The sequence below is a fragment of the Cylas formicarius genome, unplaced genomic scaffold (assembly GCF_029955315.1).
Source record: "Cylas formicarius isolate icCylForm1 unplaced genomic scaffold, icCylForm1.1 PGA_scaffold_7__23_contigs__length_41026272, whole genome shotgun sequence".
NCBI lineage: Eukaryota > Metazoa > Arthropoda > Insecta > Coleoptera > Brentidae > Cylas > Cylas formicarius.
Window position 1 is genome coordinate 23,639,708 of NW_026844352.1, and position 17,646 is coordinate 23,657,353.

Consider the following 17,646-nt stretch of genomic DNA (forward strand, 5'->3'; position numbering starts at 1 on the left):
CTCTATTAAAGTGATCATGAGATATGTGGTTGTAGATTAATGAATTTTTCCGCATATGAATCATAGTTACCTTAGAGCATAGTTGTCGAATAGTTACTACCCTGCAATACTTAAAAAGCTGAACTGAGGAATACTGTCGGTCAAGTTGAAATATAACTTTCAGACCTCTTTTGTATATAATCTCTAATGGTTTGAGATTGCTTTTATATGCCCCGCCCCAGCCGATAATACCGTATACTAAAAGTGACTGGATCAACGCAAAGGATAAGGAATGATTTTCTGTTATTGAAAGAATTTGTCTCGTTTGCCTAAAGGGATCTGATTTTTTCAACTAGTGTTTGAATATGAATATCCCATATTAGATGGATGGTCACTAGTATGCCAAGATATTTGACACCGCTTTTTCTAAACGGGTTTAACTAAAATTGAGGTTGTAATTCGGTAGATCCTATTCTTAAATTTTTGGAAACTTGCATTTTTAAAGTTCTCAATTAACAATGAAAAAGATACATTGGTATACTTTCGACTTTCCAGTAGCATGAACAAACACAATATTTCGGGGGTGACGTTTGGAAAAATAGGCAAATTTTAAGATTTCCATTCACAAAAAATTTCTCTGGAAATCAAAAACTGCTATAATTTTTTTGAATTTTTATTATTATTTTTTTAATGAACTTTATTCCAACCTTTATAACATATTATTCTATGATTTGGATTCACAGCTGACCAAGAATATCATATCGAGTAGTGTCGTAATGTCGTAATCGTACCCTGTTCAAAGGTCCTAAGCATTATATATATATATATATATATATATATATATATATATATATATATATATATATATATATATATATATATATATATATATATATATATATATATATATATATATATATATATGTATAGATAAACACATCTCTTTCAATTAACACCCAAAAACTAACGGTCGTAGAAAATTATAGTGTGCAACACGTTCGGTAAACATTTTAACTCACTCGTATATTAAACACTCGCTCCGCTCCGCTCTGCTCGTGTCAAATAAACTCGTGAGTCAAATACCGTCTACAGCACTTGTTGCATAATATACTATTTTCATATATTTTTTAAAACAATTTTGGGTTTAGTCGTAGTGTGCGTCAGGTAGGCGAAACACGGGCAGTTAGATTTAGTTATGAATTAGAGTGAGATAAAGACGGCTTTAATAATCTAGCAAACGAAAATTTGCCCTAACCTAAATTTAGATGGTACTCTGAGGTTAGTGACTGCTAAAAAGTCTTCGTCTCTAAGTATACTCTTAAGGTGTTTTAAAAATATAGAGTTTAAATATTATATTGTGTTTATTTAGGTATAATAAAATGACATTTGTTTTCGGTTCTATAATTTTTAATTTGCCACATGTTTTGAGGTATTTAAATTTCATTTTACAAATAACTCCAATAATTACACCGGTTTCATCTTCTTGCAGGTTTATTTTCAGTGTAACCAAGTTAGGAACAATCCGGTTTTGATAAAGAGAAAGAGATTGAAAAACAGTCGTTTTTTTTTCTTTGATTCAATGACTCACTGTTAATAGACTGGAAATAGCCAATTTTATTTTAAAGCTGTTCGTTTAATGTTTTTATTTATTCTATTTATTAAACCATACACATTTTTCCAATTTGTTTTGCGGAGCCTTGACCTTGAAGATTTCCGGAAGTAGGTATGAGTACCAACAGAGTCATTTTGATTCCATTAAAATTCCGGGCAGCGTTCTGACTGCTGTTCGTAGTCTAATTTTTATCCCACTACTGCTACTGGTTTAAATTTGTATGCCGTTATTCTCAGCAAAAAGATGAAAAACATTCAGGAAACTTTTCAGTTGCAGATATGACCTTTTCAAGGCAACTAGCGCGAATCATAATTCTATAATGCCGAAAAGGGGGGCACGTGTTAATTAGTCTAACCAGAAAATCGATATTTTATTCGCTCGAACTAGATCGCATTTGCATCGTTAATATGCAGCGGATGCAAACAAAAATACAGCCGCATTTCGTTGCAGACGCGGTTCTCTGTTTGAAACGCCATATTTTTTGTATTGTGTGCAGATACGTGGAAATTGGGATATATGACTACGGCCTGTCGATTTTTAATTAAATGATATCTATTTTTTTTCACTGCATATTACGTGTGATCAAAATACAAAAGAAACAACCTTGCCCTGCTCCACATCAATTTAATGTTAAACCTATTTTTATTAAAAGGCGCCAAGACATCGTCTCTGCTTATCTTCACCTAAAACAGAAACGATAAACTAATTTGTAATAAAAACAAATAAGAGGTTTCCACCATTCTTGGGCTGGGTTAATTTAATTATAATAAATAAGGGTTATTTGAGTAATTTTATGGCGGGTTCTCATTTACTCAGTCAGAACGAATTTCATAAACCTTTTGTAATGAAAAATATTGGAAAAATGTAGGCATGCTATTTTCAGTTTAAATTTCTAAATCCGATACGGCAATTTCAAAATTTTGATTGGTCTACCCACTTAATATTTCTTCACGAAATTTCTTTTCAACTAACGACATATTTTTGTGAAGCGAATACCAATTCGATTGTTTCTATCTAGATAGGTTTCGGAATAGAAAAACAGGACATGAATTTTACTGAGATTTATCAAAAATTACCTTTTGATAATGTTCTTGCTTGCTTGATAAGTTGCAACTGTGTATTTTAGTTACCCTGTATAGAATGTCATGTATTGCCATATAAGTACGATGACAATAATATACCTGAGTTTTCGTAAGTTATGTTAAAAAAATTCTTGAGTTCAAAATTTTACGATGATTAAATTAGAAAAAACGCGTGTTATTTTAAGGGAGGATATCTCTAGATGTACAAAAAATCTGCACAAATTGTACGTTTTAATAACGCCGTCGGGACTCCTTGTTAATAGAATTGAAAAAAAAATAAAACACAAACTTATCACAGAGTGTTATGGAGATAACTCGAAAAATTAAAATCTATGTTGTGTTTAAAGATTATTTTTTTGATATTCATGGTTTTCCCGAATATTTTGCCGACCAATATTGGCACTTATACAGCAAAAAGTTCGATGCATCGATTATAAAGCAATATGATTTTTTTAGGAGTATCTCAAACGGTAAATTTAATTGTTTTTACTTGTTTTCATCAGGTTTTATCATGATATTTCATGGCATATGAATTCATTACCGCTGCCATTGCTCTTCTCATATTTACCATTTTTATTAATGATGAGTAGTGCTATATCGAATAAATTATTATTATTATTTGCAGATGATGTAAAAATATTAAACAGTTTTCCGTAATCAAGATGACTACCTTCTTCAGGGGAATCTTCATATTGTTAACTGATGTTCTAAAATCAACAACTCAACAAGTGTCCATTGAATATAAAAAAATATTTTTCTTTCTGACAAGGTCAGTAATATTAATATTGACATAAATGACTTTTTAAGCTCTCTAGAGTTTCTCTGTATTAATGAGACGTGTGTAAAAAAAAAAAATCAGTTTGTTTTTAAAGGGTCCCACTTGGTAGCTAGTAGCTGCCGTACTGAATATAATTGGGGTGGATGTGCAATATGGACCAAAAGAGGCTCAGCCATAGAGAGCCTTCCTTAGGATCGGTTTTCGGTGGACAAAAATTTAGAAGTTTTTTGGTGTGTCCCGTGTAAAAAAAGAAATAATGAGAAAGAAAGCCTGGTATTACTTTTAATTTATCATACTCATAGTGATGAATCAAACTTTATTGATAATTAATGGCCAACTAGACTCACATCATCTAGTGTCTATATAATTGAATATGTATTTTCGAATTTTTCATTTTTTCAATTTTTTCATTCATTTTCATGCTTTTGTTACTGACAATATAATATCAGACCAGATACCAATTTTATGTTCAATATGCTCTGTCGATAATATAAATGCAATTTAAAATACCCTAGTTACGTGTTGAAGATCTTGCTAGGAGGAAGCGCAGAGTCCTTTTTATCTTATGTTAAACAATATATTAACTTAATGCATAAAACAGATGGTGTATGCATTGAAATAAAGTTGAAGTCATCCATGGTAACAATGGGCGTACCTCAGGGCTCTGTATTAGGGCCAGTACTTTTCCTCTTGTATATTGACGGTTTAGAGAATTTGTGAGTAGTTGTGTGTCATTTCTGGAAGACAAATGTCGAATGGTTTTGAGTGAGGTGAACTCTTGGTTTAATGATAATAACATATACCTTAATCCACTAAAAACAACTTTAATAAGATTCTATCATAGGCAAAAGCCATGAATGCTGAAGATTTGCGATCAATACATGATGTAAAACTTCTTGGAATATTCATAGATAAAAGCATGAATTTTGAAACTCATCGCTCTTTTATGGTATCGGCGTTGGGGGCCAACATCTATTTATTACATAACCTGAAGGACATTTTAAAAAAACCAACAAATATTAATGTGTTTATTAGGCTCATGTTGAGAGTGGAATGAGGTATAGTATAATTTTGTGGGGAAGGTCGACAATTATGTTCATGGTTCAAAAAAGGGCCATAAGATGTATGGTCGGTATTTGCAAATCTACTTCTTGCAAAACTTATTTTATAAAATTTAATATTTTAACATCATATAGTCTACGTGTTTGAAATGTTTGTTTATGTGTTTCAAAATAAATCACATTTTGTGTTGAACAGTAATTTTCACTCAGTGAATACAAGATCTAAAGACGACTTTAGAGTTCCTTATGCAAAATTTAACTAAAAAAATGTTAAAGGAATATCTTGTGATTATATGACTGTACTCAGTAGAAGAATGCTACAGTTAGTCTTTTTCTTTCCTTGCATATAGATTTTGGATTATGCGTCATTTTATTTTTTATTTTTTTGGCAATTTTCTATACAAACATTGTATTTGTCAATACGGAAAATAAAGATTATAATTGTTATTATTATAAAATATGTCGGGGAAATGTAAGCATGTTGTTTCTAGTTAGAATTCTCAATTGAATTAATGCAATTTTAAAATGTTTATTTTTTTAATAAAGTTGTCTTAAACTAATAAGGATTAGATTTTTTATCTCCAGAAATTTTTTAAAATATAAAAATAGTACATTAACTAAAGTAAGTCTTCTTGCTGTCAATATCATTATAAAATATGTCGGGGAAATGTAAGCGTGTTACTACTAGTTTAAATTCTCAATCGAATTAATGCAATTTCAAAATGTTAATTTTTTTAATAAAATTGTTGGATTAGATTTTTTCTCTCCAGAAAGTTTTTGGAATATAAAAATAGTACATTAACTAAAGTAAATCTTTTTCCTTCCTTGCATATAGATTACTGTTTGCAATTTTGAATTATGCGTCATTTTATTTATTCTTTGACAATTTTCAATACAAACACCGTATTTGTCGATATGGAAAATAGAGATTATAATTATTGTTATTATAAAATATGTTGAAAAAATGTAAACATGTTGTTTCTAGTTTAAATTCTCAAATCTGCAATATCAAAATGTTTATTTTTTTAATAAATTTGTTTCTCTCCAGATAGTTTTTGGAATATAGAAATAGTACATTAACGTGAAAAATGGTATTTTTTAAGAGACAGTAATTGTCATTTATAATAATGCTTGTAAATCAGATATGTCCGACATTACCAATGCATAATGCATTGATTGTTCTTGCTTGTTTGCTAATTTTCATCTGTGTATTAGTCATAAAAAATACGACAATAACAATATATCTAGGTTTTGTTCAGTTATGTTAAAAAAATTGTCTCTTGAGTTCTACATTTTAAGACGATTTAAGTCGGCTATTTTTCCAACCAACTTATAGAGCAAAAAGATTGTGAAAATCGATCTGAAAACTGTTCCACACCGACCATATCGCAATATGAAAGATTGTTTAGGAGTATCTCGAACGGTAACTTTAATTCTAGGTCACGTTGCAGAAGATGGCACCTGAAACTTTGGCCAGCTGTTTCGAAAAACTTACTCGATCGGTTCGAACTAGCGCCGACGTCAAAATAATATTCCAGACACTCGCAACGCAGATTTTATCAATTTCGCCACTTTCGAATGATTCACTTAAACGAGCACTGACCGAATTTCCGCACACCCGTACGAAAATGGGGTCGCTTATTCGCCGTACCGCCCGTACGTTTTGAACTATTCCACTGCTGCAACCGCCTAAACCGGAAAACGGCAGGAATTTCCAAAATTCGTGACGTGCTTTCTGACCTATAACCCGATCGTTTCGTTTCGCCGTAGTAACGTAAACTTCACGTCGACGTAAGTGTACGCCGTACGCCGCGGTTTAAACAAGTATTTTACCTTTATTTTTCCATTTACCTGTTTGTCCGCGAAACGGAAATAGCCGAGCGACCACGAGTCGAGGGAAATCGACTTCTCTCCATTTCACGAATCAAACCGCGAGTCGTTGGCGTTCTATTCGCGCTTTTATTAATCATGGTGGAAGCTTCATCAAATTTCTAACTTACTATTTTAATAAATTATACTGTACTGGGGGGAACACTGGAATGGAATATTTCAAATTTATTTGGGCAAAATCAAAATGTTTTAAAGAACGTCTTGCAATTGCAGAGTATTATCTATTATTATTTAATAATAACAAAGTATTTTTTAATAAATTATTATGCGTTTCTGATGTCCAATTGAGCGATTCGGGGAATTTCAAGAAAAATATCGACTCCATTTAGTAAGAACGACGCGACGGCGACATGACGCACAATATAAATAAATATAAAGAAATAAATATTTTTAGTTATTATTATTACTAATATTATTATTATTTAATGTTTATCAGAAAATAGGAAACTGCTAAGTATCTATCAATATTATGGTGAGCCAAAAAAAAGACATTTTCTTTTTTGGATCTGACACACAAAAATTAGTTGCTAGTTTTCTCTAGAAAGTTCTTACCTCGTATGAGCTCTTAATGTTAATGGAAAGCTAATCGTCATTCTAGTTTTGCATTTTCGAATTAGTCTCATATACAAAAAATCATATCTTATAACCAATAGATCATTATGCCAATTTCATTGATAACTAAGACAGCAAACGCTCTACAAAAATAGTCTCTTATACTTTTTCGATAAATCGAGCCATTTCAAAGATATTCCAGGTGACAAAATTAAAAAAAAAATAACTTTTTGTTCTGAATTTTGTTATTGACTGAAAAATATAGTGAAATGTCGTATTGTATAAGTAAATCTAAAAAATCTATATTTTTTTATTAATAGTGTATTAAGGTATAAAATTTCATATGGTGAAACAGAATTCTTTTTCTATTAATGAATTTATTGATATTTCTTGAATAATGATTTTTTTTTATGAAATAGGTAACAAATTCAATGAATAAATGGAAAATATTTATTCAAAACTATGAATATAAGTACCCATTGGGATTCCAATACAAATATCTTCAAAACGGTTAGAGTAATCGATAAACCACAAGAGACCTTTTTTGTGGAGGATTAAATTACCTACAAGAGTAATGGAAAACATTTCAAAATAAAAAAAAAATCAGTCAACAAAGTTTTTTTTTTTTAATTTGTCGAAAAAGTTTACACCATTAATAAATTTGGCTTAAAGATCTCTTGGTGATAAGATATAATTTATATACAAGACTAAATTGAAAATGCAAAACTGTAATGAGAATAATCTTCCTATTAATATTAAGAGCTCATACTTGGTAAGTACTTTCTAGACGTAACTAACAACCAGTTTTTTTGTGTCAAATTCAAAAACAAAATCGTTTTTTTGACTCACCTTAATCAACATGTTATTTCAAATACACAGATACAAATTATAGTTTTATTTTTAGCCATCTCTTAGAAATGAGAGAGTATTTAATACATTTATAATAAGATAAGCAAGATGTTTCGACCCACGTGAGTCCGAACTTTTGAAAACGGTAAAACCTACTGTTATTGGAAAACTCCACTGCAACAAGTGAATAGAACGTTGTAAATTGTTTCAAATTAATTTGTGTTACATACGGAGCAAATCCTGATTAGTTGTAAAAACCCTATTTTATAACTTTCATACACAAATTAAATCCAAAGTGAAAATAAAACAAATTGTATTTTCCGATTAAGATAATCCTTAGCTTCACTGGATTCTCGCTATTGTGGAGACAACTATACATTGTACAAAGAATTTTTAAGAATCCCTACAAATTTGGTAAATATTTACCAGTATTCTGCTAAATAAAATGGTTTATCTACATTTTTGGTAAACATATAAGAGAAATAAGCAATATATTCCATTGAAATGCAAATAAAAGAAGGCTATATAGAGAACTTACATTACTTTACTAAAAGATGGCATACAATTGTAAGAACCGCGTATCTTTAAGAAGACATTTTGCAAAAGCGTCGAAAATGGATTACCCTGTATAAATTTTAAGTTTGGTCAGTGTTTAATTAGTAACCCTATGCAGACTAAGGCAACGCAGTATTTATGGCCATTAATTAATTAAACCGGCAGTTTGCGGGTAGTATAAAACAGTATATTAAGGAACAAATTTTGTAACCACTATTTTAGTCACGTTTATCTGAAGAAGTTTTATAAATATGTTTCATACTATACTCTACACTATACACGGAATGGCGTGAAGAATGCAGAAACATCAAAACTGGCAAGTGCGAAAATTGTATCCGTCTTTAGATATCTACCGAAAATATCCGATCGCTACCGACCAGTCACTAGTACCGGAAACGCTCAAATAAAGTTTAATGAAACTGGTGTTTTAAAGTGAGTACGCCTGATCAGTGCATAATTAAGTATTTCAGAGTAGGAACCGGAAAAAAATATAAAAATGCTAAGGTGCTCTGAACAAGATCCTTACAACATGCGCATGCGTCAGATTTATAAATTTCGTTTTAAGCCTTGCGGTATCCAACAACCAACATGGCCGCTGACAGACCGTCAGTAAGTTTTGATGTAACATTTTTACGACAGTATTTTCTCATAACATGCCTAGATCTCGTTCGAAACAAGTTTAGTGTGTGTAAATCGATGTTTAGAAAAAAAATGGCACGCAGGTTAGTGGGTGAAATGTAGAGGCATGCCTAGCTAACCTTCTCTACGAAAATACCGCAACAATTGTTACCATAGTAGGGCTAAAATTTGTTTTTCTCTTGAGGGAACAGCGGAAAATTTTAAGTTAATCGCAAAGAAAAATGTATATTACACTCCAAGAAATATTCATAAACGTATATAATTTCAACTCTTTTAAACTCTTTCAAAAATGATATAGACTAATGAAATGAATCCGAGACGCTGATTGGCTAGTTGTAAGGGCTCGCCCGAGGTGGTCAGCGCCCAGTTTAAACGAAACAGTGTTGTCAGGTGAGTCCTGTGCAGCTGTCTTAGTATTAGCGGAAAAGAGTAGTATCTCTCTTAGAATTGTTAAACAAATATTTAGGGGAAAATCCTGGATGCACTACCAATATCAGAATCTCTATACCTAGTTGATTAAAATTGAGTTTTGCCAAGAAAAAGAAGTGCTTAAAAAATTATATGAAAATATTGCCCCATTATCTGTAACTATAAAATTTATATAATTATTTATTTTCTATTGAGAAAAGTAGTATTGATTTTACATTCAATTTTATTTAATTTTAAAGGTTTATAAACATTACACTATTTTAAAGAAAACGTGGCAACGACGCAAAAGTTTAACTCGAACTTTTGAATTGCCTAGTGTAAATGGGCTTCGAAAAATTGAATGCGTACACTGCTTGATGAAAACGTGAACAGTCTACGAATTACATGAACAGAATTTAAAAGATTTGTTTTCAAATATCCTCCAAATATGAATGATTACAAATCCCTATTTCGGTTTTAATCAGTGGTAGAACAAACTTATTAAGAAAGTTCAGGACTTTGAAATTATGTAGATACAGAATCCAATCCAATCCAAATCATCTGCCGTGATATTTTTTATTTACTTATTTTATTGTAACTGCTAATCTCTTCACAAATTTCAACATGTCATTGCCAAGGTTATATATAATCGAAAAAGCACCAAACAAAATGGCTGAAGTTATCCCTTGTAAATAAATGATTGAAAAACGAGACAAGCCGATTCTATTAGGAATGACGTGACCCTTGTTCGAATTTTCCATGTACTTGACGAGTTCTGAATTTAGGAAAATTACAAAAAAAGTTTTTTAATTGTTTTTAGTGTCGTAGTTTTGCAAAATACACAAGAATAATTTCTGTCCAAAGAATAATTTCTGTCCAAACTTACCCAAGCGAGCACCACTTCTTCTTTTCACTCGAAGACATATTGTTCTCGATCTGATACACTACGAATAAGAAAATAAAATTAAACACTAGCTTTTAAAAAAGTTTACTAAAATCTGTATAACTTTTAAACCAATCTGCATAAATGTTAATGATCCAAATTGCTTTATGTTACAATCGAGCTTACACTTTAGAAAATTGGCACCGTGCACTGAAAACCACCAGTTGACGCTTGGCAAATAAATAAACGACATGTTGCTTTAATGCGCGAAAGGAAGTAATTCTTTAAAATTATTTTTGCTACCTCTTTAAGTGGTTGAGACTGAGGATCTTTTTGCAGTATTTATTGTACCTGGTGAATGTGGTGAATAACTTCTGTGTGAGTTGCGTCTTCGAGAGTTTTACCATTAACTTCCAATATTTCATCGCCAACTTCCAAGTTATCGTTATCTGCCGGTGAACCTAAAATTACCGTAAGGATGAGTCAGCTGAGCCTTGAGGTTATGAAGCAGTCAAAATCGTATATAAATTTGGCAATTACCGTAAAGCTTTATTTTCTTATCTTTGGTTTCGACCAGAATGATTACATAGCCTCCTAAATCCACCATGATTCGGATGACGGGAAATCTGAAACAAAGAAGAAATGTTGCACAGAGTTGGTAGATTTCTTAATTGTAAAATCTCTTAAAACGTGTGAATGAAAGCTAATATATCTACACTTTCTAAAAGTAAAAAGTAAGAAAGAACAAACATTCCATCCTATATGCGAAAGACATTGATTAAGATGATGTTATGATCTTTCGTAATGAATTGATGTTTGTTAATATTTATTTATTGATTTTGAGCAGTCATAAAAGTAAATTTTGGAAAGTTGGTTGTTCTTACTGATTTATGGGTGTGTGGCATATCTTAAAAAATATTTTTTGGCCAGAAGTACAGGAAATTCACAAACGGTTAAAGACGTTTCTCAACGAGAGAGGATACAAGGGTGCACGATACTTCCAATTTCAAAGGAATCGAAAAATGTTATTTCTGCAAAAAGCTTTCCTTATAAATGCTACCGAAATAGACTTATTGAAAATCGGAACTGCCTTAATGACGATCAAGTCAAAAAAAATCAATCGAACAGTTTTAGAGTGATCGATTTCGTATTTAGATTTCAACATAATAAGCGTATTCATAACCGACGAAATAGGACTAGATCAACCCTCGAACATCTGATTTTTGAACGCCATGTTAAAAGACTGCGTGCTGATAATGTTGTATAAATAGAAGGATACACTAACCAACCGATTTATTAGTTTTATTAGAAATTTCTGCTATAAAACGAGATTTTAAGAAACTTTTCGTTGTAAAATTCAAAGGGCCTTGGGAAAGGCCCCTTGATATCGAAACTTTCTTAAATATTTACGAATGCTAATACGTCCAAACGCTTAATACTTACGTTTTGAAGTAATTGAGACAGTCAAACCCTTAAAGTCTATTAATTTCTTGCTATCACAACTGAGAATTTTGATAATATTATGCTTGCGAAATTGCTAAACGTCAAAACGAAACCAAACAGGATCGGGAAATCAAGTGCGAAGGAGCGCGATATTCGCGTCGGTTTTTCGATAAATATTTTTGAGGTAGTCCCGAAACGGACAGGACCGTTTTTTCGTTTTTTTCTTTAAGCCCATTTCTTGATGTACGGCCCCATCCCTGCTGGTAACCATTTTTCTACATCATTTATCTCGTCGCTGTGCAGAATTTCTGCCACGGCACACGGCACCAAATCGCGGCATCGGTAGATTCTCGCGGGTGTGGAAGATTGGAACTGCGATCGCCGAGTTGCCTCTCTATATAGATCCAAGGGGATGAGGGGTGGATCAATAAGGCGCGCGGTCCAGACCGCATGCAGCATCCTCTATACAGAGTCGCGAGTTGCTAACGAATAACGAAATTTCGTTAGGAATTCGTCTATGGTCGTTATTGAAACCCACGCCACAGCGAAACAATTAATTGTTTACCTACAGAACTCATTCATGTTTGACAAGGGATCTGTGTATTTGTGTGTATTATTGTATTTAGTCAAAAAAAAACCATAAGAAATTTTTTTTAAATGCTCTTTGCAAAAAGTGGTCTAACTTTTGTTGAATTTTAGTTAGTCAATTCTAACCACTAAACACCCGAATAGAAAATAAAAATTTAAAATCAAATTTCAGAACGACCTCAAAAGCAACACTGGACTGAACTGAACTGAGCGCAATAACAAGAAAGGTGGAATAGTGAAGTAGATAATGTGATGAGGATTAAGGGGCTACGAGGGGTCTTTGAAAAACTTTTTGATACGGTGGCAATAATTGTTAATTTGGGAAAGTTTTCCTTTCATACAAGAAGTTCTCTAAATTACTAAAAAATATACAAATAATTTATTAATGAATACTTCAGCGTCAAAGAAGAATTTTTTTCTTATTAATAATGCTTGCAAAAAAAGGGAAATGAAAAAGATAAATAAGGAAATTTTATTTCTATAGTATAAAATGAACGTTGTCTTTGGTAAATTAAGGATAATTAAATGTTAAAAGCAACCCGTAACTTGGAATTGAGATTTTTTTTTAGTTTTAAGTTTTTTTATTCATATTTTAGGTTGGAATACAGATATTGAGATGCGGTTGAGAGGTTTCCATTACCTTAGGAAAAGCTTAAAAGCTTCAATAAACATTGCAACATCACAAGATATCAAAAACAAGTAAAAATATACAAATAATAATAATAATAATAATAATATGATGAATAGTTTATTGTCTCAGAAAAAATATTTATTTTTAAAAAGCTTATAAAATACATAATACTAATGACGCTATTGTGGTAATTTTATGAGCGTCGATGGTATTATGTATTTTATAAGCTTTTTAAAAATAAATATTTTTTCTGAGACAATAAACTATTCATCATCATCATATTATTATTATTATTATTATTTGTATATTTTTACTTGTTTTTGATATCTTGTGATGTTGCAATGTTTATTGAAGCTTTTAGGCTTTTCCTAAGTTAATGGAAACCTCTCAACCGCATCTCAATATCTGTATTGTATTGTATTGTGAGAAAAGTAATAAATAACGAAATTTTATTTCTATTTTAAATATCGTTCGGCAACCTGAATCGATCGACATTTTCTTTGCTGAATTAGGAATAATTAGGTACTAATAACAACTCGTACCCTGGAAATGATTCCCAAAGTCCTTTTTTTTTAAGTTTTAAGTTGTTCATTCATATTTTAGGTTAGATTACAGATATGGAGATGCGGTTTGCACTGAGATGTTGGGTCCTTGTTTTAAGTAAAGTTGTTTATTTACAAGCTACAATAAACATTGCAACGTCGCAAGATATCAAAAACAAGTAAAAGCATACAAATAATAATAATAATAATAATAATAATAATAATAATAATGGAAAATTAAAGAACTGTAGCACATGGAGAGAGTGGAGGTCGTCCCATTGATCATATCCAGCATGGGTGTTGTACAGACTGAACTGAAAACAAACTTAATTAGACTGGGTCTCAATTGCAATACTTACCGTATGATGTAGAAGTCGGCACTCTTGGATGCAGTGAACATTGCCCGATCGGTCCTCGAGGGGAACGCTTGAGGACGTAGTCTTGATGCCCCGCAGCTGACGAAGTCCTGATAACCTGTAACCAGAGTTAAAATAATAACAATAATGATATGATGATGATGATAATGATGAAGTTGGTGAAATTTTTTTGTCTCAGAAAAAAAAATTCTAATGATAATGCCGATATTGTGGTAATTTTATGAGCGTCGATGGTATTGTGAAAAAAAGTAATAACGATAAATAGCGAAATTTTATTTCTATTTTAAATATCGTTCGGCATCCTGAATAACAAATCGTCATTTTCTTTGCTAAATCAGGAATAATTAGGTGCTAATAACAACTAGTACCCTGGAAATGATTCCTAAAGTTTTTTGAGTTTTAGGTTAGAATACAGATATTGAGATGCGGGTTGCACTAGGATATTGAGCCTTAGAAACTTATCTTTTTTGCTATTATATTAGAAAACGCCATCTCAGATCACGATTGGTAACCTCGGAAAAGTCCCCTATAACGACCCCAAATTTATTAAAATGCCCGTTTGGAGTTATCAACATTGTATAAGCACAAAGTTTCATAGTATTTTACCCTGAAATTTTTTAAAATTTTGTTTCGAATTTAAAAATTCTTCTCTGTTAATTTTAGTCGTTTTGATAAAAGGTTTGACGAACGAAGAGGCAATAAAATTTCTACCTAAACGAATGAAGGAACCGTAGGTCCAGATGTAATAAATTTAATAAAATTCAAAAGTCAAAATAAGTGTTTATATAAGTTAAATATATTATTTGTAATAAATAAGTAAATTAAATTATTGTTAAAAAAGTTCATTTTAGTCATTTTACGAACACCGACCGCCGGTCAAACAGGGAACACTAATTAGGTAGATAAACCAGGTAAACCCAAGTTAAATAAAACAAAAATCAAAAATTAGCTTTGTTTTTTTAACGTTCATTCATTTGCACTTATCTTGCTTCATATCGTTAGGAATTTCAATAAAATTCATGGCATTTTTTATGGTACTACTTGTCACAGAATTCACAACCGATATTTTTGTCAACTTCTTCTTTGTCACTATTAAAATTTTGTTGTGGATTTTTTTTGGAACTTTCTTTGTCACTGTTTTTGAATCCATGTTCTTTCTTAGCTTATTTTTTTGCAATTTCCTTTTCTCTAGTCTAGTTGCTGTGTCTTCCCCAGAAGAAATAGCACTTGAAGCAGAATTTTCACTTTTTTTTATTTTTGTATTTTTGATTCTTTTAATAAGTTCCGGATAGTTAAGATGATTTTCAAATGCAATGATAAGTGGAGTATTATTGTTTATCGTTTATTTCAGTATCTAATGATTTAATTTGTTTATTAATAAATTTATTGCTTTCTTAATTATTAACAACAATGTCAGGTAGTCAGTTGAATTACCAACTTCAGTTCTACAAATTTGCGCCTCCGTTCTTCGTTGTTCATTCTGAATAATATCGATTCCAGAAATATTTATATTGGGCAATTCTATTTCTTGAAATCCTTTTTCTACTTTCTATGAAATGGGGGGTGTAAAACAGCTTTTCAAACCTAACCCAGAAAATTCAAAATCGTTCATAGTGCTGTTAAAAACTTTGGTGTCGATTATTTTCCGTCTTCTTTAGATATTGTTTCAGTTGATAAGTCTATACTTCAATTTGTAGCGGGTGCGTCACACAAGAAATGTGTTGGAATTTTTAGGTTGCTGTGGTAATTGAACGTTTTCGTCAATTTGCCAATTTTGAATTTGGTTTTCGATCACCGATTTTAATTAATTATACCAAGGGCGTGGTCGCAAAGCAATTTTAACACTCTTTATGAGTACAACTATTATCGGCAAAATATTTTATTTCAAAAAATTTAATAACATATTTATTTCAAACAAAGAAAATATGCATGTCACCCTTGTTCTCGACCTAGGTCGGGAACTAAGAACATAAAAGCTGATTCCCTACCGGTAGGTAAATAAAGAAAATGCAAATATATAATTTAATGTCTCGTGCACTTAACACAACTTATATTAAAAGTTATTTACTATTTTCAAGCACACTGCCACTTTTACAATATCTTAAGAAACGCGTGCGATCGGTTGTTGTCTTTTAATAGTCGACCCAACTGTTTTAAACATTATTCAATAAAGGTCTATTAATAAATTTTTGTAAATTTGGTCCAACACTACTTCAAAGATGCGCATTTTAAATTGTATAAATTACATAATAATTAATTTAATTAATTATGAACTAACTAGTTAAAGTCAATGGTAAATCGCCTTATTTTGAGCTGAAATATCCCTATAATGTTCATTTTAACATTCGGCTGAAGGTGCGGTACACAATAGTACACCAAAGTCCTATTTTTCCCAATATTTCCATACAATTTCAATTTTCTGCTTTTTAGCTCAATATATAGTTAATCAGTGATATATGGTCAATGATGGTTTCAAAAATACAGTTGACACTTTTTTCAAGAAAAATAAAACTAGACAGACACGTCCGCACGGTATATCGAGTTATACCTCTATGTTCTCAGTGAATCAAAGGAGTTCCAACTACGCGCTACAAATTACCGGACTAAAGCCGAGATTAAAACCCAATGAACTTTAACTTAGATGCTTCCTGGAGATCTACACAAAGAACTGTAACAAGAGAAACGGAAAAGTGAAAACCAAATCTGGATTTTATGTGAAGACGTTTAAGGGCTACGAGGTATTTTTGAAAAGTTTGGAGCATTTTGGAAGTTGTGAAAATTTGGCTGTGGTAAAAAAATCTTTTCCGTGGACATAGAGCGTAAATCAAATATAAAACCAAATAATTTCTCTAACTTGTTTATTTACCAAGCGCTACTCGCTTTAAGCGTAAATCAAATATAAAACCAAATAATTTCTCCAACTTGTTTGTTTACCAAGCGCTAATCGCTTTATATAATTACAATAAACATTACAAGATCGCAAAACTTAATATCTATATAAGTAGAAAATATAACATTACTAGCTACAGATAAGTGCAAGATGAGATTGTGTATAAACATACGTACAGCTTTTTTTTATCATTAATTTTCTGTTAAATGTTAGAAAAAACTTTTTTTTTAATATTTCAGTATAACACTTCATATGCGTTTTTTTCGGACTACGTCAGTGAAACTAACGTTAGTCCTACAGAAGACGAAAGGATCTATATGATTTAAGTAAATTTGTAATGAGTTAAACAGAATTTATATCTTTTAAATAAAATAATACCACATTTGCTAGTGCTTCTAACGATTTTTAAGAACTGTTTTTATTGCGTATCAAATTGGGGTTTGAAGGTTATGAAGAATTTCCATCTCTACATAGTAGATTTTGTTTACAAAGAATGGAATGACTGTTTAGATCAAACAAAGCTCAGTTGCTGTTGTGTTTTTGTTTTCTATTATTTGCAGCAGAGCAACAGTTTTAGTGTTCTTGTTTTAATTTATTTCTTTGTCAGTCAACGAGAAGAAAGTAGTTTGTAAAACGCTTCTTTTTTCTCAAGTCTCCAGGTCACCAAACTTGAATCACCCGTATGTTAGTTATTTTTCAATAGATAATTTGAAAAGGTATTGATTACATATTTTTCCGTTTTAATTATCAGGTTGAAAAATCGATCACTTTGTAGTTTGCCTCCTCATCACGCAATTGCTCCCCCTAACTATTAACAGAAACTAAACAATCGTACAACTTTTTCACACAAAGTTGACGGGGTTGCAATATTCGCAGCAACTTTGAAG

At 31.3% G+C, this 17,646-nt stretch overlaps 1 protein-coding gene across 2 annotated transcripts in view; it reads right to left on the bottom strand.

The window, feature by feature from the left end:
- The window catches only part of LOC132704594 (protein PALS1), a 97,910-nt gene extending 86,038 nt beyond the window's left edge, over nt 1–11,872 (bottom strand). Inside the window, exons 1-4 of one of the 2 annotated variants that reach the window (XM_060674691.1) lie at nt 11,732–11,872; nt 10,829–10,914; nt 10,640–10,749; nt 10,292–10,349 (exon numbers count right to left, since the gene is read on the bottom strand). In XM_060674691.1, the coding sequence (XP_060530674.1) occupies nt 10,292–10,349; nt 10,640–10,749; nt 10,829–10,895 (235 nt within the window). In that variant the 5' untranslated portion in view covers nt 10,896–10,914; nt 11,732–11,872. Of the gene's footprint in view, nt 1–6,007; nt 6,315–10,291; nt 10,350–10,639; nt 10,750–10,828; nt 10,915–11,731 lie in introns of those variants that run through there. The other variant, XM_060674692.1, reaches the window with a different exon arrangement.
- Between the last annotated feature and the right edge of the window lie 5,774 nt (nt 11,873–17,646).